Consider the following 25446-nt stretch of genomic DNA (forward strand, 5'->3'; position numbering starts at 1 on the left):
ACAAAAACAGTCACCAGATTAAAAAGTTAGTTGATGTCTTTCACCTCCTTGCTTTATAGCGTATTCTACTGGAAGCGACTGAATGCTATGCTATCCACAAAATTTACTTTTGAAATTCTTTAGATTAACACCTAATATTTGATGGCAATAGCACTTTGTCGCAGCTGCATTTCAAATGCATTGGGACCATTGTAATTTGAGCAAGAAAAGGAATTATATTGAGATAATCACTGCATAAAGAAATTGCTACATCTAACTCCATTATTACATGGGGGTGGGGAGCAGAGTAGTAAGATGATGCGAAGGGAAACATTTTTATACTCAGGAAAGTTTCCTCAAGTGTCAAGATCTTCCCATCACCACCCCACCCTCAATCTTGTCATCTGACTGTGCCTTTCATCCGGTAAACTTTATCTTATGTTTACACAAGTACTGTTCTTTTGACATTTTCTGTTCCCTGTCCAAATTCCCATTCCTGCAGGCTGCATCATTCACATTAGTTGCAACAAGGTGGTGAAAAAGTGGAATTTTGTGAGATTCCTTTTTGATTGAACTTACGGATTGGTCGTCCGTTACTCTGGATCTGCATGCAGATGTACAGAATGGCCTGAGTTTAGTGACTGGTGACATTTGGAAAGGTACATGGATGGTAAGGGTTTAGAGGGGTATGGACCAAGTGCGGGCAGTTGAGATGGGACATCTTGGTGGCATGGGCGTTGGCCTGTTTCCATGGAATATGACTCTATGACAACTAGAAAATTGGGTGACTTGGAATTTTCGTCTGTGAAGGTACCGGCCTAATATCCTGCTTAAATTCCATATGAGTAGGTAGGCAGGTCAAGTACTGAGGAAAATTGCTCCCATTATGTTCTACCATAATGACAAAATGTGATTGTAATCATAAGAGGGCCAAAGGTATTAATCTGGCTTAGCTCGAGGAACCATGTGAGTGTGGTGATTGGGATAAAGATCGCAACATCAACGTTCTTTTCGAAGGAAATTAAATCCTTAATTAATTTCTTAAAACGTCATTACTATAATGGTTTTTGGTTTTAATTAAATTACTAAAATTGCGAGTTAGATTGCATCACAGATTGCATCAATTAAAAAAGAAAACTTGGAAGCAGTTATATGCACATTTTTCCATTCAAGCCCAGCTGACTAAAATCTTCACTTCTTGCATTTCTGCTCTTTGAGATTAATCTATCCAAAAATCAACCAAATGTAGCCCAGGAAGAAATGACAATTTCTAATTTATGTAGAAATAGACAAAAGAGTTGTGTAACATTACGACATACAAGTTGAAATAAATATAAATTATTGGTTTTGCAGAGATGGAAGCCACAAAAGAAATATAAAGCTTTTAGCAGGTGAAAGATAACATTCAACACTGCCAACATTCAGAAATGACTAAGCCATTGATTTTTCTGAATAAAAGAATTTCCAGCATTTAAAAAAAACAAATAAATACCTTCCCAGAATACATATAGTAACAAATGTCATATTTTACACATTTTTGTTGTAAATCTTCCAACGAAAAAATGGAAACGGAGATACTTAACTATTCCTGAGCTTGGAATCTGCAACGTTCCAAAATACTATTTACATTCAGGGCTTTGAATTTGAACATACACTACATGTTAAACCACTATCTAAGCTTCATTGGAAGTATAAGTATGCACTGGCAAGATCTAACTCCAAGAATGCTTTATTTTTATGTCTCAAAAATTCCATCGCTAGTTCTGTTAAACATATCAACATATCAACTTGTACGCGCTTTCAATATAAATATTTTTCCTCTTCTGACATTTTGAAGGCTCCCATGTTATTTTACATTGTGCAAAAATGTAGATGTTATTAATACGGGCACTGCATTCCATCTGATAGCAGAATTCAGTGTGACATCACATGCAAATTGGCCACACCAGGGCTTTGGACAGGAAAGCAGAGAAAAAGCAGAACAAAAGAAGAATGCATTTATATAACAATATTTCCCAGGAAATTTGCATGCAAAAGTCATAAATGACCAGCATACTGCTTTAGTGATATTGATTAAATAATAAGTGGTGGTCAGTAGAATAAAAATCAGCGGCATGGACTGGAAGATATACAGATGCAATTCACCTGACAGTTCAGTATTTAACTCATTGACATTATAAAACTGGCAGAAATCCAATTAAACTTAATAGAATAATGACAATCGAATGGCTAGGCATGAAAAATAATTATAATCTGGAGCTTCCAGTAGCTTTGGATTCATATCTCACAATAAAACACCACCTGGAGGAGAAAAAGATAATTTCCCCTTTTAACAAAACATAAAATATAGTTATGTAGCAGCTGAAATCAACATGGGGCAAGACAAGAAACGGCAAATTAAAAAATGTGAATCATTAATGTAACAGACCCATTGGAGGGCCATATGTCAAATGTAATGACAAAGGAAGTGGGAAAAAATGCACAGGAAATTCATATGTCCAATCCCGTGTGCATCTGCAAGTAATGTCATAGTCATAGAGTTATACAGTGTGGAAACAGGACCTTCGGCCCAACTTGCCCACACCGGCCAACATGTCCCAGCTACACTAGTCCCACCTGCCGGGATTAGTATGATGTGCTCTCATATATTAAAAAATTAAAAGACAGGGATATACAACATTACGACAGTTCGGATCACAGAAATTCCATCTTTCTGCATTCTCCAATTACTCCCAAAAATCTAAGATACAGAATCCAGTTTGCTCTTACGAAATTTATGTTGAAAAAATATATATAAAAACAGAATGTATGCAGTTTACCGAGGACAACATTAATTCACAGGCTGTCAGTACACAATAGAAGCCCACTTTAGAGATTTACTTTGGAAATTGACAAGGCAATCTCTTCTTTTGATACTTATAAAATGATACTTTATTAAACAATGCAAGATCCATCTTTAAAACAACCCTTTCTCTTCTGCCCACAATACAACCAGAATTCCCTTGCATGTAGATTTGGGGGGGAAAGGGTTTGATTATGGAAAATCATGGTACAGTTGGCTTTTTAGAAATTCAAAAATTATTATTTTTAAAAGCACTTACAAATATTGAAACTCAATAAATCATGGAGTGCAATGAAAACAGAATGCCACCAATAACACAGGGTTAAAATGTATTTCATCCAATTGAGTGTTGGTCAATAAACATTTTTTGCATGTGCAATCCTTCTCATTCCTTCAACTGAAAGTAATCTACTACTTAAAGAATAAAGAAATGATTTAATTCTCTCTAGGTACCACTTGTTACTATTATGAACCCTTAGCTAAATGATAATTCCGATAATCATTACAGCCCTCAAATAAAATAAGCTGAGAAATGATGCACACCAAAGAATTTACCATTCTAAAATTCCAAACTGTCTCGTGCATACAGTCATTATGTTGGACTTGGTCATTAAAAAGCTGTGAAGAAGCAATGCAAGAACAACTAAATATAAAAATAATAAAAGCAATAGAAAACAAAATAGCATTGTAAATACAGTAAACCCTCATTTTAATGGACCTCTATATAATGGATTCCAGTTATAGTGGACTGACCTATTGATGGCTGCCGACTCCGCCCCCAGCTCGCGCAGCCCACCTCACTGCCTACACCGCCCTGTCTCACGCTGCCTCCTGGCCCGTTCACAGCCCAGGCTTCCTGCCCAGACCTCCTGCTGCCACTGCCGGCCCACACAGCTTCCTCGGCTGCTTCCAAGCCGTGCTAGCTGCCGCTATTGCCGACCCTTACCTGCAATCAGGTCACCTGTGGGGTGTGACCATTGACTCTGCTGATACTCACTTCTCCCCCAGCCGCCAGCAGGCCTGGATTCCGGACCGAGAGTTTGAAGAAGGGTCTCGACCCGTAAAGTTGCCTATCCATGTTCTCCAGAGATGCTGTCTGACTTGCTGAGTTACTCCAGCAGTTTGTATCCTTTTGTGTATTAACCAGCAACTGCAGTTGTTTGGTTCTACTACATATACAACAATAATACTTTACTCGGTTATAGCAGACAATCGGCATAAATGGACACCATTCCCCCCTATGGTCTGTTATAACAAGGATTTATTGTACCTCTAAATGAGTTCTAAATTGAGCAGATCATTTATGGAAAGGCATGATACCAGTGACATTTGGCATATTTATAATATTTATTATTTTAACTTAAATAATTAAAGATTAAAATATAAAAATATTTTGTTCCAATATTACATGACAATAGAAAGGGTTTTAGGCAATTCACAATGTGATAAGCTGTTCGTCACAATTTTCAGTAACTAAACTTAAGAACTCTAAGTGATAATAATCTATTTTGCAAATATATTTTCCCCACAGAGATGGTCCTTATTTTGAGATAGAAATATTAGGAAGAGAATTCAGCTCTGTTCAATTTGAGTTGATTGAAAACATTTTTTTTCTATATGAGTTGATGAAGACATGTAGCCAATAATAAAACTTCATTCAATCAAGTTCCAAGTAAAATAATAGCAGTCTTTTCTTGTTTTGTAGGCCATCAAATACACCACAAATTGAAGAAAAGAATAAATATTCTGACACAAGATAATTCCTGTCACCAATAAAGTTACAAACAACACATAAAATAACATGGAAGCTTATTCATTTACTCAGACCAATATTCCTCTCAGATTCAATCAAAAGTTATGGTTCTTTTCAGCCAAACCACAATCTCGTGGAGTGCTGCTCTTAATTTAGCTGGAAGGTGGAAATTGAATGACTTGGAGCCAAAGTAAATTGTAATTACATTTGATAATACAGTCAATGGGATTGAAAGTAATCTTTGAAATGCAATTGCTGTACCTTTACCTGACTGGAGCTGTCCTTAGAGTGGTTGTCCAGTTACTCTCACAATTATTATTTTTAAAAGCACTTACAAATATTGAACCTCAATAATTCTTGGAGTCCCATAAAAACAGAATACCATCAGTGACATTACCTAAAATTACTGATCCAAATAGAGTGATGGGCTTGTTTGCTGATTCTCTGCATTAAGGCAATTGATAGCTACCTCTGCTTCTCCACCTTGCCCTCGCTTGCCCCTATAAGTGAGTAAGTTAATGACATATTCCCACTATTCATATGCTTTCTATAAATCCTCGCATATAGCATCTATGGATCATATCCATTGGAAACACATCCATGTTAATTAGTAAAAATAATTAATAAAACAAATACATAATTCATATTAACATAATGGACAAATTCTCAAGATGAAATATGCTTGGACTTAATGCAATATGCGACAATAACACCACCTTTTTCTCCTGCTGATTGATGCCTGTTTCTTTTAAAATGAGACAACCTATGTATAGTGCAAAACTCATGTTTTTAACTCATGAATAATACAACTTTTACATATGGGAGTTGTGGGCTGCTGCCTTCCAATAAGTAGAAGTTATTCATAGTAAAAATTAAAATATAATTTAATGCAAATCAGAAACAGAAGTGGTTGAAAATGCACAACAGGTTAGACATAATCTGTGTACAGAAAAAGCAAATTTGGTGCTTTATGGGAAATGGTTCAAGGAAAGGTCCCATTCACAATCCATTAACCAATTTATCAAATTACAATTCCTCTTAATAGCCATAATTGTTATGGCAAAGTGCCACTTAGATTTCTTGACAGTGCCAGTCACTCAGAATAAAACAGTTGTAAGGAGCAGAAATTCGGATCTGGGTTGTTCAGCTAAATCTACAACAAAGTAGTGTTTGCTTGTTGGACTCTGCTTCTACTGAAGTCAATGGAACCACATCTGGAAGGAATGTACAACACATACTGTAGCCATTTCAATATTGTGTCTTTGGAGCAAGAGACTGTGAACAACCTTGTACCCAGGAAAAACTGTGCAATGGAATAGAATAAATAGCACACTCCATCTTGAGGAGGTTGGGCAGGTTAGGACTTTATTCCTTGGGATCATAGGAGGTGATAGGGTGACCTTATATAGGTGTATAAAGGTGTAGACAGGTTGAATACACAGTCTTTTTCCCCACAGTAGGGGAATCAAGAACTAGGGGGCATTGGGTTAAGGCAAAGAGGGGATAGATTTAATCGGAATCTGAGGGGCAACTTTGTTCACATGAATGTGTGGTGAGTATCTGGAACGAGTTGCCAGAGTTAGGTACTATAACAACTTTTAAAAGCCATGGTTTAGAGGAAAGGTTTAGAGGAATATGAGCCAAATACAGGCAAATGTGACTTATTCAGAAGGAGCATTTTGGTGGACATGGACGAGTTGGGCCGTAGGGCCTCTTTCTGTGCTGTATGACTCGATGACTACTAGAAAACTGGGTAACTTTATCCACAGGTTGCTTTAGGCTTTCAGTATAGAATAAGGTAAACATGGTCCTCGATTCCCCGATTCTGGGCAAAAGACTCTGTGCATCTACCCAATCTATTCCTCTCATGATTTTGTACACCTCTATAAGATCTCTTCTCTCATCCTCCTGCGCTCCATGGAATAGAGATCCAGTCTACTCAACCTCTTCCTATAGCTCACCCCCTCTATTCCTGGCAATATCCTCGTAAATCTTTTCTGAACCCTTTCAAGCTTGACAATATATTACCTATAACATGGTGCCCAGAACGGAACACAATATTCTAAATGCGGTCTCACCAACGTCTTATACTCAATGCTAATTTTGTTTTTTCAACAGGTTTTAATTATCATTGTTTTTCGACAATGATTCTACTCTGCTTTTACAGAAATGGGAAGAGTTACTCTATGTACTTTAGGTTTTGCACAGTCGTGGGCTAGTTTACTTAGAATAACTGATAATTAAGTTTTCTATTTACAGTTGTCATTGATGCGTTTAACATATCTGTAAAGTTACAACTAGTAATAGTTTAATTGTTCCGGTTTATATTTGTTGTGTATGGGAAATAAACACTGTTGCCGCTTGACTTAACGTAATTCAGACCACAGCATACAATGTAGAAACTCTCACACCACATTCAGCATGAAAAGAGTTGGTGTACTGATTTCAAGGGAATTATTCTTTCTTGTTGGTCTCGAACCGTTTAAAAGTTTTATCATAATCTTTAAACTCGAGAAATAAACCAAATGTAAATTATGCCACATATGCTTCATGATTTTCTTCAGTATTTTCTTCACCAAGCTCAAATGTTGTCTGTGGATCTGTGCTCAGCAGGTTGCGCAGTTGCGAATCTGAATTTCTTATGGGAGTCATGTTTAATGACACACATGTTATGTCGCTTTCAACAGCATGCGATGGTTCATTAATTGTGTTATTTTCAATCCACTGGTCACATACAGAATCAGTTTGATTGGCTGATTCTGGACTGGCTATGGGGAAATTGAATACAGATGAAACAGCATTGTGATTCTGAGATTTTGCCATAATCTGCCTTTCAGAAGCACTTATTTTGTCACAGGCATCGCTTAACTCGGTAGTATCCAACTTTTCAGTCATTTGTGTTACTTCATTTCCAGAGTGAGGTTGGGATATTGAAGAATAAATATCTATTTGGGCATCTGTTTCAAAAGGCAAAACCACTGGACTTCCACAATTATTTGTTTGTTCCACTTGCATTTCTTCAAATCCTATAGATGTCATCTCCGGTGTTGAAGACTGAGGTAGAGGCTCTTGATCTTTTATTTGATCTGTATATTGACAAATTACTTTGTATCAAAAGAACAATGTGTAACATGAAAATTGAAACTATGGGAGCACAAAGAGAAATGGACCAACGATAAGCATCTGCTTTGGAAATTAAAATATTATGTATCCACAATATATTTATTGTAAGCCGAGTGATAAGTAAAAATGAACAAATTCTAGCTGTTAAGAATACCGTTTAATGTACCTAACAGGCATTGCCTTTTCTGTAACCCTCTCTCTGTCAACCTGGTTGGGAGTCTCCATTAGGACCTTAGTCGGTCCCACTCACTTTTAGGGATGACATACTGTAACTCGCACTTATGACTCATCACCTTCCTTTTGACCAGCTCTTTTTCCAATTGTGGTCCAATTACTTCTCAGTACCCAATTTTTAGAGTGTCCCCCAGATTAACACTGGCTACTGCATTTCAAGCTTATTTCCTCTGAGTTTAAATCATTTATTGCCTGATTCTAACCTGTTGTGGTGCTAGGTCTGATTCTAATTTTCAAAGTTCATCACAGGGGCAATTGATTGGTCCAATGTCATTTAGGCTCCTGCTCCCTACTGCCTCAGTTGTCTATACTACACACCTTTAGCTTTATATATATATATTTTTAATTCATTACTTATCATAGTTAAAAAAAACAATTCTAATTGTGCCAAATTAGTCAATAATAAGTTTGCATAATGCTATTTTACATCATATATTCATTCATTCAGTAACAGAGTCTGCAAAATACATAGTCAGATTATCATAAATAGTTTGTGTTACATTTATAAAGCAAAATCAATATTTCAGGTCCATAACCTTTCATTTGGAATGCTATTGAGTTTTGATTATCGATCTTAGATCTGAAACTTTAAGTTTTCTCTCCCCACAAATGCCACCAGCCCTGCTGGTTTCCAGTTTAGTCCTGATTTAATTTATTGATTTATTTCCCAATATGTTCAAAAAAGCAAGTAAATAAATGAAAAAGTACCAAAATGATCATATTTTAATATTGCAATTTAATACGCTTTTTGAAAACAAAATAAGAAAACGTTTCCAAGACTAAACACCTATTCAAATTACTCAAAACCTTCTTGCTTAAGTGCATAGACAAATAATGTAGAATGATTATCTTTAAGGGGCTGTCCCACTTGGGCGACCTAATTGGTGAGTTTAGAAGAGTTTGAAAAAATGACATGTTGAAGACCTCCTTCGACTATGTTGAAGACTGGCTACAACTAGCTACGACTAACTTCGGGAAAATTGCACACCGAATAGTGGAGAGTGAAGGCGACCTCCTTTGATCTTCTTTGACGTCCCTTCAACCTCCCTTCGACTATGATGAAGACTATCTACGACTACCTTCGACTACCCTAGATTACCTACGACTAACATGCCGACCTACTATGACTAAACCTACGAGTAAAAAAAGTATCGATTCTTTCCATGGCGACCCTTTTTTTACTCGTGGGCATTTTTAACATATTGAAAAAACCACCGGAACCTAGCTGAGGCCTCAAGTACGCAGAGACCACTCTCGAGCATGAAGGAGAGTTACGAAGACCTCCTACGACCTCGTGTCGACCATGCTGCGAGTATGAATCGAGGGCAAACTCGCCAATTAGGTCGCCAAAGTGGGACAGCCCCTTAAATATAAGGCTAGAAACTCTGACTGCAGGGGAGCATGGTTTTTAAGTGTAATGAGAGGAAATGAACCAATGCAATATGTTTCATCATGTTTGCCTCTGAATTTGGAAACTGCAATTTAGAGGCATTTGAGCTGAATTAAGAGGAAGGTATAAAATAGCTAACATTGCATGCAGTCCCTATAGGAATGGAAAGTAAAGTGTTATTGATGGAAATAGTAAAATCTTTGTGTTCTAATTTCACAGAACAAGGCAATGTAATTAGGGAAAAACCACATGAGGCATGAAGGAACTTCTTAAAAGTCTACAATGCAAGTTTTAGATTTACATGTGGACACAGCAATGGGTGCTTGTGTATCCCACAAACAATGGCTGGATCTAACAGATTCTCTTCAGTCAGAAATGTAGGGGATTCTGAATTGGATCAGTCAAGTAAGCATGAACAATCTGAATCGGAAAGTTGATTCAAAGTTGGTGCCTTTAACATGCCTTGACCAAAGATCAAAAGGATGGTGCGTATTGAAAGGCAGGAAATGTGCGTGGAGCTATTGTCAGGGAGATTCTCAATTATCCAACCACTCAGTAGATGACAGAGGGAAAACCTTTATTGATGTGGTCAATAACTGGTTCTCAATACAAGATGATACGGACAATGATAGGGAGAATATTTTTTTGGATTTAGTCTTTAACAACGACTCTAGGATGATATATGATCTTGTGGATAGCTAAAATATATTAGAGTACCAGATTGTATTATGAATAAGAGAATAATTGTTATATGTCAAAATAGAAACAGTGGAATGTTTATTTATATGTATGTTAATACATCTCATATAAAAATGAGTTTAGTTTAGTTTGCAAGATTGTTAAAAATGCAAGAATTCTGAAGAGCTAAATAATGTGAGACATCATAAGAAAAAAATTGTATGAAGTAACTCCAATGAAGATGGACAGGGGAGATAATTAAGCCAGAAGTAAAGATGCTGAAAAAGGTTCTGGAGAAAGGATTTTGGGGCAGCGATGATAACACTTTCTCAGTTGTGTTCAAACCCAGAAAATGATTTAAAAATGTTGGCCCTTTGAGAGATTTAGCATGGCAGGTTAGATACCAGTATCAGGATGTGGCTAAGTTGCTGAATGGGTAAATTGCAATGTTTTTATTACTGAAGGTAATGCTAAGGTGACAACAATTTTGCTGAAATTGATTCAGTAAAAGTAAGAGTGGAACTGATCTAAATCGGGATTAAAGAATTTTAGGTTAAATATGCTGCAAGATATAGTTCATCCTAGGGTCCTGGGGAAAATGGCAGATTTATCATGTTGGGCTAAGGCTTGTTAGTTCAATAGCTCTTTGAGATTGGGGTCATTTTCAATCTGGCAGGGAAAGGCTCGTGTGGTCCAAATATAAAGGAGCGGATAAAATCTGTCAAGTAATAGATTTATCACTTTGACATCTGCTATGAGGGATGGAATTTACGATCACCCAGAGAATAGGGGTTTAATATGAAATGGTCAACATCATTTGAGGAAAACATGGTCCAATGTTGTAAACCCAATTGATTTGCTTGAGCAAGCAAGTGCACAAGGCCAATCTGGTTGATACTCTTTATGTTTGATTTTCAAAAAGTATTTATTAATACTCCAGATAGAAATTTGTTAGAAAAGGTAACAATCCTTGGGACTGGCAAGTTAATTTGGGGAAGTATTGGGTTGTCATTATTGGTTATAGATGGCAAGCAGCTATGCAACAACTGGAAGACATTGTGAGCACTGTGGTTTATGATCACAAATATCGATATAGACGAGGGGTTTACCGGAAATAGATTTATGTAGTTCTTTTTGTTTTCATATCCTTAATAATATTATTGCCATGACAATGCAATTATAAAATAAAATCTTGCTTAGTACATAACTATTTAAAGCAGTATGCAGTAGTTTTATCCTGCAAATTGTTTTTTGATATGACTGGAAAATGAATGCCTATAATCCATCGTGTTTAAGCTCGCCCTGTGGCTCATCTGTTTTTAAAATGCAGGAGCTTCCTCCCACTCCCAACTTACCTCATTTCTCTATTCCTTTCCCCTTATGTATATGTTAAGCCTCCTATTAAATGCATCAGGGCTTAATGCCTCGACTAACATCAATGCTCCTCCCATTATTTAGATGGTGAATCAGTGGAATTCTTTGCCACAGAAGGCTTTGGAGGCTGTCAGTGGATATTTTTAAGGCAGAGATAGATAAATTCTTGATTAGTACAGGTGTCAGGGGTTATGTTGGAGAATGCAGGAGAATGGGGTTGGGAGGGAAAGATAGATCACGCATGATTGAATGGCAGAGTAGAATTGATGGGCTGAACGGCCTAATTCTACCATTCCTTATGACTTTATGATTATACCACATTCTCGCTACTCTGTATTGCAATCCAAAGAATAATCAATAGTTATGAATGAAATATGCTGGTATAATTGTACTTGATGTATTTAAATAAGCGAAGACTCATGAGTTTGGCACATACAAAAACATTTAAAAAAGTTACACATGAAATAACGAAATGCTATGTTTTTATTTCTACCATTTAATTCACTTACCATTCTGCTGCATGTGTGATTCAGTGACCTCAAACATCGGTGATTTTTGTTGTACATCTTCAGGCATAGAAGCATCAGTCAATGTTATAGTCTCTCTCCCTCCTGTTGTCAGCAAAAATTGTGAAACGCTTAAAATGTTGCAGTTTATCTACTGATAATTAAATTCTTACCACAAATTACAGCAATTTCATATCTGGCCAATCAAATAATGTAACTGAAATCAATTTTATTAAATGTGTAAGAAAGAATTGCAGATGCTGGAAAAATCAAAGGTAGACAAAAATGTTGGAGAAACCCAGCGGGGTGAGGCAGCATCTATGGAGTGAAGGAATAGGTGATGTTTCGTGTCGAGACCCTTCTTCACACATTAGTGTGAAGGGGGGGGGGGAATGGGGGAAAGAGGTGGAGACAGTAGGCTTGTGGGAGAGCTGGGAAGTGGAGGGAAAGGAGAGAGAAAGCAAGGACTATCTGAAATTGGAGAAGTCAATGTTCATACCGCTGGGGTGTAAACTACCCAAGCAAAATATGAGGTACTGTTCCTCCAATTTGCGATGGGCCTCACTCGGGCAATGGAGGAGGCCCGGGACAGAAAGATCGGATTCAGAATGGGAGGGGGAGTTGAAGTACTGAGCCACCGGGAGATCAGGTTGGTTCATATCGTATTGATCACATTGAATGGCGGTGCAGGCTCGAAGAGCCGAATGGCCTACTCCTGCACCTATTTTCTATGTTTCTATGTTTCTATATCCCCGTCTACTAATACTCTCCTCTGCTTAGCAGAGCTGGTCCTTACCCTCAACAACTTTTTCTTTGACTCCTCCCATTTCCTCCAAATCCAAGGTGTAGCTATGTGCACGCGCATGGGCCCCAGTTATGCCTGCCTCTTTGGAGGGTACGTCGAACAATCCCTGTTCGAGGCGTACCGTGGCCTTATCCCCGACCTCTACCTCTGCTACATTGACAACTGCATTGGTGCTGCACCCATGCAGAACTCACTGACTTCATCCATTTCACCACTAACTTCCATCCGGCACAGAAATTCACCTGGACCATTTCCAACATCTCCTTACCATTTCTAGACCTCATCATCTCCATCACAGGTAACAGACTACTGACTGACATCTACTGCAAACCCACTCTCCCATGGCTATATGGACTACACTTCTTCCCACCCTGCTTCCTGTAAGGACTCTATGCCCTACTCCCAATTCCTCCATCTACGCCGCATCTGCACCCAGGATGAGGTGTTCCAGACCAGGGCATCGGAGATGTCCTCATTCATTAGGGAACGGGGGTTCCCCTCTTCTATTATAGATGAAGCTCTCACCAGGGTCTCTCTATATCCCTCTGTTCCGCTCTCACTCCCCATCCCCTACTCATAACAAGGACAAAGACCCCTTGTCCTCACCTTCCACCCTACCAGCCGTCGCATACAACATATAATCCTCCGACATTTTCGCCACCTCCAACAGCATCCCACCACTGGCCACATCTTCCCATCTCCTCCCCTTTCTGCTTTCTGCAGAGACCGTTCCCTCCGTAACTCCCTGGTCAATTCGTCCCTTCCCACCCAAACCACCCCCTCCCCTGGTACTCTCCCTTGCAACCGCCGGAAAAGCGACACTTGTCGCTTCACCTCCCCCTCGACTCCATCCAAGGACCTAAGCAGTCTTCCAGGTGAGGCAGAGGTTCACCTGCACCTCCTCCAACCTCATCTACTGCATCTGCTGTTCCAGGTGTCAGCTGCTCTACATCGGTGATACCAAGCGCAGGCTTGGTGATCGCTTCGCCCAACACCTCTGCTCTATTCGCAATAACCAACCTGATCCCCCGGTGGCTCAGCACTTCAACTCCCCCTCCCATTCCGAATCCAACCATTCTGTCCTGGGCCTCCTCCATTACCAGAGTGAGGCCCACCGCAAATTGGAGGAACAGCACCTCATATTTCGCTTGGCGGTATGAACATTGACCTCCAATTTCAGGTACTGCTTGCTTTCTCCCTCCTTCCCCTCCCCTTCCCAGCTCTCCCACAAGCCTACTGTCTCCGCCTCTTCCTTTCTTTTTCCCGCCCCCCGCCTCCCACCCCCCCCCCCCCACCCCCCGACATCAGTCTGAAGAAGGGTCTTGACCCGAAACGTCGCCTATTCCTTCGCTCCATAGATGCTGTCTCACCCGCTGAGTTTCTGCAGCATTTTTGTCTACCTTCAATTTTATTAAATTGTTGTTTATAGCACGGGGTCTGACAGGTAAATAACAACCCCAAATTGAATATTCAAGTGAGTTTCATTTATCAGCACCCAGAATGTATCTGGCTGTAAAAGTATGCCAGAGGTTTGGAATCACAGATTAAACTCATATCCAAAGTACAATATAAGCATTTGTTGGTTCCCAGATCATTGAAACACCTGGATTAAACAATAATACAAGCATCATAAAGTGTATTCTAATCCTGAAAGTTTGGATAATTACGGTAAATAGCATTATTATTGAGATAATTTTAAGATATTATTATTTTATCACTGTTTTCCCAATTGGGAATTTAATTTAGTTGTATATTGCAGTTTTCCGACTAATGAAATTAGCAGACGGAATATCATGCAAAGTAGGGGAGGGAGGGGGGGGGGGGGGGGGAGGAAAGAAGGTGCACTCCAAGATTCCAACAACTGCAAATTATCCTTCTTATCTATTACTTATTTCATTCTCCTCCTCCTCCTCCTCACATGGTTTTGAAAGTGTTGTGTATTAGTCAGCTAGATAGGTAGCCAGGCATGAGAATATCTGGAGTGTGCCTTCAAGATTTTCCATTGATGACTAACTCAATGGGGACTGCTTGCAATCTTCATGGTACAATTTAGCGTTTAGAGTGGGGAAAATAAAGTATTAACATCTAATATTTAGTTTATTCATAACATGTAAATCTACTTGGTATAATCTGGATTAATTCATACGGCAAAATGTACATTTATAAATGCATGACTGAGATGATGTAATGAAACCGATCATTTTAATACTGTGCTGTGCTGCATTTTGAGGTTCAGTTTTAAGGCACATTTTTAATGTCAATAATGGAATTCAACAATTAACATTAATACATGCCATGTTTCAATTAGAATAGCACATGCAAAACCTACTCCCTAATCCCACAGAGATATTGTAGCTCAGACCTGTAGGGTAGCAAGGAAAGAGAAAAAAATGGCCATTAATTTGAGGAAAGAGGAAGAAAAACTGCATTAATGAAAATTAATTAATACGTTTGACATTTAAGAGATTTGTTTCACACAATTTCCACTAATTCTTAACTGACTTCACCAGCATTCTAACAATCATTTGCTCACAGTGCCATAACATCACAGGCTTAGAAACATTCAAATGATTTATTTAAACAACCACACAGTACGATGTGTAATGTTAATGATGCAAGACTCACTATTCTTGCCATGACCTCAAATATTATCCGTCAACTCTCAGTAACAATGTAATGAGGCAATTCAATGAAACATTTTCCATTTGAGGCAACATTACTGCACCACAGTAGGACGCAAATTAACAATGGAGTAGAAAGGAGTGAGTCTGCTAGTCTTTAGAGATACAATGTGGAAACAGGCCGATTGGCCCACCGAGTCCAAGCCAACCAGCGATCCCCATACACTAGCACAATCCTACACACAAGAGACAATTTACAATTTCACCCCCGAAGCCAATTAACCTGCAAACCTGTACATCTTTGGAATGTGGGAGGAAACCGGAGCTCCCAAAGAAGACCCACGCAAGTCACGAGGAGAACATAAAAACTCCGTACAGACAGAACCCATAGCCAGGATTGAACCAGGGTCCGTGGCGCTGTAAGGCAGCAATTCTGCCGCTGCGCCAATGTGCCACCTCTAAAATTCTAAGTGGAGTTCAGAGGAAAAGTGATCCAAGTGTACATGTGCACTCAGATGACTTGAAAGTGGAAGGGCAGATTGAGAAAGTAGCTAAAATGCATACAGGATCTCTATCCTATATAGAGAAAGGAAAATAGATTATGAAAGAAAACTGGCAGGGAACATAAATACTGACTGCAAAAGTTTTTATAGATATGTGAAGAGGAAAAGATTAGTTAAAACAAATGTAGGTCCCTTGCAGTCAGAAACAGGTGAATTGATCATGGGGAACAAGGACATGGCAGACCAATTGAATAACTACTTTGGTTCTGTTTTCACTAAGGAAGACATAAATAATCTGCCGACAATAGCAGGGGACCGGGGGTCAAATGGCGGAACTGAGTGAAATCCAGGTTAGCTGGGAAGTGGTGTTAGGTACATTGAATGGATTAAAGGCCGATAAATCCCCAGGGCCAGATAGGCTGCATCCCAGAGTACTTAAGGAAGTAGCCCCAGAAATAGTGGATACATTAGTGATAATTTTTCAAAACTCTTTAGATTCTGGAGTAGTTCCTGAGGATTGGAGGGTAGTTAATGTAACCCCACTTTTTAAAAAGGGAGGGAGAGAGAAAACGGGGAATGACAGACCAGTTAGTCTAACATCGGTAGTGGGGAAACTGCTAGAGTCAGTTATTAAAGATGGGATAGCAGCACATTTGGAAAGTGGTGAAATCATTGGACAAAGTCAGCATGGATTTATGAAAGGTAAATCATGTCCGACGAATCTTATAGAATTTTTCGAGGATGTAACTAGTAGAGTGGATAAGGGAGAACCAGTGGTTGTGTTATATCTGGACTTTCAAAAGGCTTTTGACAAGGTCCCACATAAGAGATTAGTATACAAACTTAAAGCACACAGTATTGGGGGTTCAGTATTGATGTGGATAGAGAACTGGCTGGCAGACAAGAAGCAAACAGTAGGAGTAAACGGGTCCTTTTCACAATGGCAGGCAGTGACTAGTGGGGTACTGCAAGGCTCAGTGCTGGGACCCCAGCTATTTACAATATATATTAATGATTTGGACGAGGGAATTGAATGCAACATCTCCAAGTTTGCAGATGACACGAAGCTGGGGGGCAGTGTTAGCTGTGAGGAGGATGCTAGGAGGCTGCAAGGTGACTTGGATAGGCTGGGTGAGTGGGCAAATGCATGGCAGATGCAGTATAATGTGGATAAATGTGAGGTTATCCACTTTGGTGGCAAAAACAGGAAAGTAGACTTTTATCTGAATGGTGGCCGATTAGGAAAAGGGGAGATGCAACGAGACCTGGGTGTCATGGTACACCAGTCATTAAAAGTAGGCATGCAGGTGCAGCAGGCAGTGAAGAAAGCGAATGGTATGTTAGCATTCATAGCAAAAAGATTTGAGTATAGGAACAGGGAGGTTCTACTGCAGTTGTACAGGGTCTTGGTGAGACCACACCTGGAGTATTGCGTACAGTTTTGGTCTCCTAATCTGAGGAAAGACATTCTTGCCATAGAGGGAGTACAGAGAAGGTTCACCAGACTGATTCCTAGGATGTCAGGACTTTCATATGAAGAAAGACGTGGAAGGGATAACTATGGATTTGCAATTTGGGTCCTTCTCTTGTTCAGAGCAAATTTCAGAACTATGTGCATTGAAGTCTCTATGGTTTCTGAGCTGTTGTCAGGAATGTGAAGTTGGAAAATGACCTTGAATAACTTTAGAAGCTGGTCTGTAAGTGGGATTGAATTCCTTTACCATGTTCAGAGTTGGGCGTATTACTTTCAAATCATATTTGGTCTGCGATGGGAAGTGTGTGGGAAGGAGGGAGAGAGCACCGCGCTGTGTGTGGGAGGGAGGGAGGGATGTGTAGTGAGGAGGGCACATGATGCTGTGGGAGGGAGGGAGGCAGAGGCCGCGGGCGCTGACCCGAGCAAGGAAGCAAGCCGGCGTGGACCCAACGACCCGAGCTAGGCCGCGGGCTGACCCGAGCGAGGTGGCATCTTCAGTGCGACTGGGCCAGGCGGGCCAGGCAAAGGAGGGGGGGGGGGGGGGTTTCCAGAACATTCCAGCGTGAAGGCCACCCCACCCCCCTGCGAAGAATCAGTGGTTTATGAAGTTAAAACCGTTGGGGAGCTGGAGAGGGCGGTGACCCCCTCCCTTTCCGGGGGGCATTGTGACGTCATTCGAAGCTGCTTGAAGAATCTGTGAGTGTTTGAAAAGCCGTATTTTTTAAATTTTAATGATGAATAACTTTTGAAATATAGCATGAAATGTGAAGTGAATCTGTTTATTACGTCGACCGGTTTAATGTGAGTAGTAATCTGTAAAATTGTCAACATAGCGTTTTGACGACGGTAGAAAAACACAGACACACACACGCATACACACACACGTATACATACATTCAAGATGAGACTTTTAATAGTATACTAGACCAAGTTGGACCCGTTGTGTCCCGTCCCCTCAACACGCGGTTGCAGGGGAGGGAGGGGGGCAGCGGCCTGCGGCGTCACACATACACACTAACCACCCCCCCCCCACGCACACACACACACTAACCCCCTCCCCTCGATATTATATTAATATTATTCATTCGCTCCTTTTCCCCCATCCCCCTTCCTATCCACACACGCATAGCCCTCAATTGAGCAGGCGCGGCTAGAGAGGGAGAGGGAGGGGGGTAGAGAGGGAGAGGGATAGAGATTGAGGGTTGGGGCGTGCAGCGTCACAGGGGAGGGCTGGTCCACGAACACAATACTCCACCACTCACCCATAGGTCCCACTACTGACCACTCCCTAGAGAGGGAGGGGGGTAGAGAGGGAGGGGTGGTAGAGAGAGAGAGGTGGTAGAGGGAGGGGTGGTAGAGAGGGAGGGGAGGGCATAGAGAGGGAGGGGGGGGCATAGAGAGGGAGTGGGGTAGAGAGGGAGAGGTGGTAGATAGAGCGGTAGAGAGGGAGGGGGTAGAGAGGGAGGGGGTGACAACTTGTTCTATTTGATCTTATTTGATTATGCACGCCAGGTTGATTGCATTTGTGGAAACGGGGCGGACCACATGAAGGTTGCAATCTCCCACCCCTGTCCCATTGGATCTCATTTACAAATGACATCACATTGTGATTGGATGTCTGTGAGATGGCACTGTGACATCATCAATGGAAAGTGCTGCAGGAGTCTCCCACTGAAAAGCAGTTAATTTTTTTAAATAAACGATTAAAACATTAAAAACTTCGGAAATGCAGGTTGGAATGCGACGGGAAAATGTTTATCCCGTCGAGGGAAAAAATGTGAGTAGAATGTGTGAAAATGGGAAGGCTGTGGCCTAGTGTTTGGAAGAAGTTACAAATTAAGGAGATTAAAAGAAAGTCAACACAATCCTGGCCCACAGACATTTAGATCAGATTAGGTCAAGATCAGACTTTTTGTCTGATACTAGACTAAGTGGGACGCGTTGGTTCCCAGCATCACACGGGAGGGCTGGTCACCACCTCTCCACCAATTCCAATACTGCTTGCCGGGGGGGGGGGGGGGGGGGATACTGGACTGTATGCTGCTCGTCATACTAATTTCCTTAAACAGTGAGAAAATTGATGTTCCAGAAGAATTCTTACTGACAAACGAGACACAGGAACTGCAGATGTTGGAATCTTGAGCACAACACCAAGGCAACAGTGTTTTGCTCGATTACAATGCAAAGGGAACCCAATACCAGGATTAGGGCTTGGAATGCCAGTATATGATACTTTGATCATTCATTGTGAGTGCTGTGCCTATATTCTAACATGATCATTAACATTCTAAAAGTAAATGGGGGTGGGAGTTGAGTTGGGTGGGCGGGGAAGAGGTCGGCTGGACAGAGCGACAGAAGAAGCAGGTGGTCATGCGGGGAGTGGATAAACAGCAGCAGGTGAGAGGGGGTCGTTGGTGCACCTTGCGAGTCAAGAATGGGCTCTAAACGGCCGGGGGGGATGGTGGGAGCCTGGGGATGGGTCAGCAGGTCATTCCATTCACATTCAGTTTCCATTTTATATTTGTTTTATTTACGTTTCTGGCACTCCATGGTGCTGTGGGGACACAGGAGAGATGTCATTAGTGGGCCAGGGGTGTATTGTCATTTCATTATCAAGTGACGTCTGTTGGTTCAGAAAAACGGATAATCCAGTCAGGCTCTAGAACCGAGGGTGCCGGAAAATCAGTGTTCAACCAGGTGTTCAACCTGTATTGTGCAATGCAATGCATCATTAACTTTCCAAAGTACTACAGATAGAAAACCTGATCTTAAAAATAATGGTGGCAGATGACAGTATGGAATCAAACAGTAAAATACAGATACTTCCAAAAGCATAAACACACAGAATGGACAAAAAAAAAAATCCAGAAATATTTTCATTTTATTAGTATAAAAGATTTCTATAATAATTTTTTTTTTGTAATAATTATCTGTCATAAGCAGATAAAATCATACATAGCAATTTTCCAATGTCAGTTTCAATAACATAATGTAATTGAGCAGCTGTAATATCTACTGATGTTTAACCTAGATGTCAGGTTCTCTAGCACAGCAGCATCTAAATTGCTTTTAGTGGATCAGAATATTTTAAAATAGTTTTACCTCTGAACTGTTCGAAGACAGTGTCTATAAATGCTAAAAGAAACTAGAAATGATTGCAATAAAGTGACTGCGAAGAAGAACAGGTAAGGTTCTGATGGCCAGCACTTACCTGGAAGACTCCACAAACCAGAAACTTCCAATGTTCTCAGCTTTTTTTCCAACTCAGCCACGCGATTGCCTAGAATCCTGCAGAGATGAGAATAATTGCAAAGAAATGGTGAACAATGCTGACTTTAAAGCAGGAACACAAGAACGCAAGAAATAAAAGTTGGAATTTGCCTTCCAAAATCATGAGTCTGTTCCATCATTCAATAGCTTTTTTTTTAACGCAGAAGGTGGTGAGTGCCAGAAAGATATGGAAGGCGTTGCCAAGGTCTTCGGATAGGCCATGTGGATATGCAGGGAATGGAGGGATTTGGGTTATGTGCAGGCAGATAAGTGATAGTCTTGGCATCATTTTCAGCATAGACATTGTGGGCCAAAGGGCCTGTTCTTGTGTTGTACTCTTCTATGTTTAGTTTAGTTTAGTTTAGAGGCACAGGCCCTTCAACCCACCAAGACTGCGCTGACCAGCGATCCTAGCACACTAACACAACGCCACACATACTTGAAACAATTTACAATTTTACCAAGCCAATTAGCCTACAAACCTGTACGTGTTTGGAGTGTGGGAGGAAACTGGATCTCCCAGTGAAAACCCATGCAGGTCACAGGGAGAAAGAACGGACAAACTCCGTACAGACAGCGCCCATCGTCAGGATCAAACCCGAGTCTCTGGTGCTGTAAGGCAGCAATTCTACCGCTACGCCACACTGCCACCCTCGAATATAATAAGATCATATCTGAATCTTTCCCTCAAGGGTATTCCTACCCAATCCCCATATTTCAGAATAAATTTACACGTTCACCTTGCCTTAAGAAAATGCACAATTGTATAAACACAGGACTTTATTATTTATTTATTAATAAATGAATATTAGTTCTTACTGTCATGGATGAGTTCAGACTGCAGTGAGAACATTCATCATACCTTCCTCACAGGCAATCAACTTACGTACCGTAGAAGAGCAAGTTCACAAGACCAGCACAGCAAACTATAATTTAAATGAGTTGGTTTGCGGCCATGACAATCAACAATGATATATCATAAACTATGTTCTGGGTATTGCAATCAGTGGCAAGGTAACAGTATCGGCTCCAGACATCAGACATCTGTCCTCAAGGATCTGTCTACCTCTGGTATGGATTTTGGTTTACCAATATTATTTTCTATGTTTACAGGAATCGCTGATGATGCTTATCATTAAATATGTTTCAGAAACTGTTGAATATTTTTCCAAGGGATGAACGAAAGATGGGTATTGAATTTGCAACACAGAGGCACAGGGGACTGCAGATTCTGGAATCCTGAGAAAAAAATGAAACTGTTAGAGGAATTCAGGGGATTGAGCAGAATCGGTGGGAAGGTGAGGAGAGCGGAAGGGAGGAATTATCGATAAATCAAGTTGAGACTTTGCACATCAGACTGAGAGTTGAGAGTGAAGTTAGTTGGTAAAAAAGGAGCGGTGGAGGGGTGATACACGGGCTGGTACATGATAGGGGGACTGAGGAGGGGCAAGGTATGATGTGCAGAAGGAGTCAGGCGGGGAGAGGGAGTGGAATTACGAGACAGACGCAAGTTGGTGATAGTTGGCAAACAAGGCAGATGGAGCCAGGTGGGGGGAAAGGACAATGAGGGTGGAGTCAGACAGGCAGGTGGTAAGTGGGGGCACAAGGTCGACAAGTATTGTAACCTCATCCGAAATCAGTGATAATAGGAACCATTAAGGAAGAATCAAAGATGGATGGGGAAAAGGGAGATACAGTATCGTGGGTAAAGTATGTGGGAGTAGATGAATGAACTAAAATGGAAAGGGAGACAAATATGGCAGATGGGCACGCTGGAGGAGTGGGATGGGTATGGGAAAGGGAACAAATATTGGAGTATCAGAGGTGGATTGGAAGGGGAGAGAGAAAAGTAAAGGCTACCTGAAATTTGGAAGTTCAATGTTCACAAAGAAACATAGAAAATTAGGTGCAGGAGTAGGCCATTCGGCCCTTTGAGCCAACACTGCCATTCAATATGATCATGTCTGATCATCTAAAATCAGTACCCCGTTCCTGCTTTTTCCCCATATCCCTAGGTTTCTTTAGCCCTAAGAGCTAAATTAACTCCCTCTTGAAAACATCCAATGAATTGGCCTCCACTGCCTTCTATGACAGAGAATTCCACAGATTCACAAATCTCTGGGTGAAAACGTTTTTCCTCATCTCAGTCCTAAATGGCCTACCCCTTATTCTTAAACTGTGACCCCTGGTTCTGGATTCCCCCAACATTAAGAATATTTTTCCTGCATCTTGCCTATTCAATCCTTTAAGGATATTATATGTTTCTATGAGATCTCCCCATTCCTAAATTCCAGTGAATACCAGCCCAGCCGACCCATTCTTTCATCATATGTCAGTCCCGCCATCCCAGGAATTAACCTGGTGAACCTACGCTGTACTCCCTCAATAGCAATAATTCTTTCCTCAAATTAGGAGACCAAAATTGCACACAATACTCCAGGTGCGGTCTCACCAGGGCCCCGTACAACTGCAGTACGACCTCCTTGCTCCTAAATTCAAATCCTCTCGCAATGAAGGCCAACATGCCATTAACTTTCTTCACTGCCTGCTGTACCTGCATGACTACTTTCAGTGACTGATGTACAAGGACACCCAGGTCTCATTGCACTTCCCGTTTTCCTAATCTGACACCATTCGGATAATAATCTGCCTTCCTGTTCGTGCCACCAAAGTGGATAACCTCACATTTATCCACATTATACTGCATTTGCCATGCATCTGGCCACCATCCAACCTACCCAAGTCACTGCCACCCAGCTTTGTGTCATCCGCAAACTTGGAGATGTCACATTCCCTCGTCTAAATCGTTTATATATATGGTAAATAACTGGGGTCCCAGCACCGCGTCTTGCGGCAACCCACTAGTTACTGCCTGCCATTCTGAAAAGGACCCATTAATTCCTGCTCTTTGCTTCCTATCTACCAACCAGTTCTCTATCCATGTCAATATCCTACCCCCAATATCATGTGCTCTAATTTTGCACACCAATCTTGTGTGTGGGACCTTGTCAAAGGCTTTTTGAAAGTCCAGATACACATCCACCGGCTTTCCCTTATCCATTCTACTTGTTACATCCTCAAAATTTTCCAGAAGATTAGTGAAGCATGATTTCCCCTTCATATATCTATGCTGACTTTGACCGATCCTGCCACTGCTTTCCAAATGCACTGCTATAACATCTTTAACAATCGACTCAATCACCTTCCCCACTACCGATGTAAGGCTAATCGGTTTATAATTCCCCGTTTAGTTTCTCCCTCCTTTCTTAAAAAGTGGAGTTACATTGGCTACCCTCCAGTCCACAGAAACTGAGCCAGACTCGAGAGAACATTGGAAAATGATGACCAATGCATCCACAGTTTCTAGGGCCACCTCCTTGAGTACTCTGGGATGCAGACCACCAGGCCCTGGGGATTTACCTGCCTTCAGTTCCAACAGTTTACCTAACACCATTTCCTGACTAATGTGGATTCCCTTCAGTTTCTCCCTCCCACTAGATCCTTGGTCCCAGAGTATTTCTGGGAGATTGTTGGTGTCTTCCTTAGTGAACACAGAACCAAAGTACTCATTTAACTGCCATTTCCTTGTTTCCCATTATAAATTCACCTGTCTCTGACTGTAAGGGGCCTACATTTGTCTTCACTAATGTTTTCCTTTTTACATGTCTAAAGATGTTTTTAGAGTTAGTTTTTATTTTCCCCGCAAGCTTTCTTTCATGCTCGTTTTTCCCCCTCTTAATTAACCCCTTTGTTGTTCTAAATGTCCCAGTCCTATGGTTTGCTGCTTCCTCTGACCAATTTATATGCCTCTTCGTTGGATTTAACACTATCCTTGATTTCCCTCGTTAGCCACGGTTGAGCCGCCTTCCCTGTTTAATTTTTTCACCAGACAGTGAGGAACAATTTTGGAGTTCATCCATGTGGTCTTTAAATTTTTGCCATTGCATCATCACCGTCAACCCTTTAAGTATAATTTGCCAGTCTATCCTAGCGAATTCCCATCTCATAACTTCAAAGTCTCTTTTCTTTAAGTTCAGAACCCTTGTCTCTGAATTAACTGTGCCACTCTCCATCCTAATGCATTAATTCCACCATATTATGGTCACTGTTGCCCAAAGGGCTTTGCACAACAAGATCGCTAACTAATCCTTCATCACTACACAATACCCAGTCTTGGATGGCCTGTCCTCTAGTCGGTTCCTCTACATATTGGTTTAAAAAACCATTCCGTATACATTCCAGGAAATCCTCCTCCTCAGCGCTGTTACCAATTTAGTTGATCCAATCTATATGTAGATTAAAGTCACCCATGATAACTGCTGTACCGTTGCTACACGCTTCCCTAATTTCCTGCTTGATGCTATCCCCAACCTCCCTACTGCTGTTTGGTGGTCTGTATACAACGACAACAAGCATTTTATGCCCTTGGCTATTTCGCAGTTCAACCTATACCGATTCTACAGCATCCAAGCTAATGTCTCTCCTTGCTATTTCATTAATCTCCTCTTTAACCAACAATGCCACCCCACCTCCTCTTCATTTCTGTCTATCCTTCCTGTATATTGAATACCCCTGCATGTTTAGCTCCCAGCCTTGGTCACCCTGGAGCCATGTCTCCGTGATTCCAATTATATCATATACATGGCCGTCCGAAGGGGGGGTGCATTGGGTGCGACAGCACCCCCCTTTTTTTCCCCCTAAGAAAAAAGTCACCAAAAATAAATAAATAAATAGGGGAGGAAAAAAAAAAAAAATCAGATTTAAAAAAAAATAAACGTTTCCACTTTGGAAACGGCCAGTTCTCTGTTCTCCCGTCGCTGCGTGGGAGTGGCTGAATCTGAACCCAATGGCTGTAACCCCAACACCAGACGCCGCTGCGGCGGAGCCCGCTCCC

General features: G+C 41.0%; 1 protein-coding gene across 3 annotated transcripts in view; it reads right to left on the reverse strand.

Annotated features, from left to right (window-relative positions):
* Nucleotides 1–6699: 6699 nt before the first annotated feature.
* Nucleotides 6700–25446, reverse strand: part of ccdc149 (coiled-coil domain containing 149) — a 113814-nt gene continuing 95067 nt past the window's right edge. For 2 of the 3 annotated variants that reach the window (XM_033026396.1, XM_033026388.1), the window contains exons 10-12: nucleotides 20494–20570; nucleotides 11883–11984; nucleotides 6700–7660 (exon numbers count right to left, since the gene is read on the reverse strand). In XM_033026396.1, the coding sequence (XP_032882287.1) occupies nucleotides 7107–7660; nucleotides 11883–11984; nucleotides 20494–20570 (733 nt within the window). In that variant the 3' untranslated portion in view covers nucleotides 6700–7106. Of the gene's footprint in view, nucleotides 7661–11882; nucleotides 11985–14545; nucleotides 15047–20493; nucleotides 20571–25446 lie in introns of those variants that run through there. The other variant, XM_033026404.1, reaches the window with a different exon arrangement.

This window comes from Amblyraja radiata, chromosome 1 (assembly GCF_010909765.2).
Source record: "Amblyraja radiata isolate CabotCenter1 chromosome 1, sAmbRad1.1.pri, whole genome shotgun sequence".
NCBI lineage: Eukaryota > Metazoa > Chordata > Chondrichthyes > Rajiformes > Rajidae > Amblyraja > Amblyraja radiata.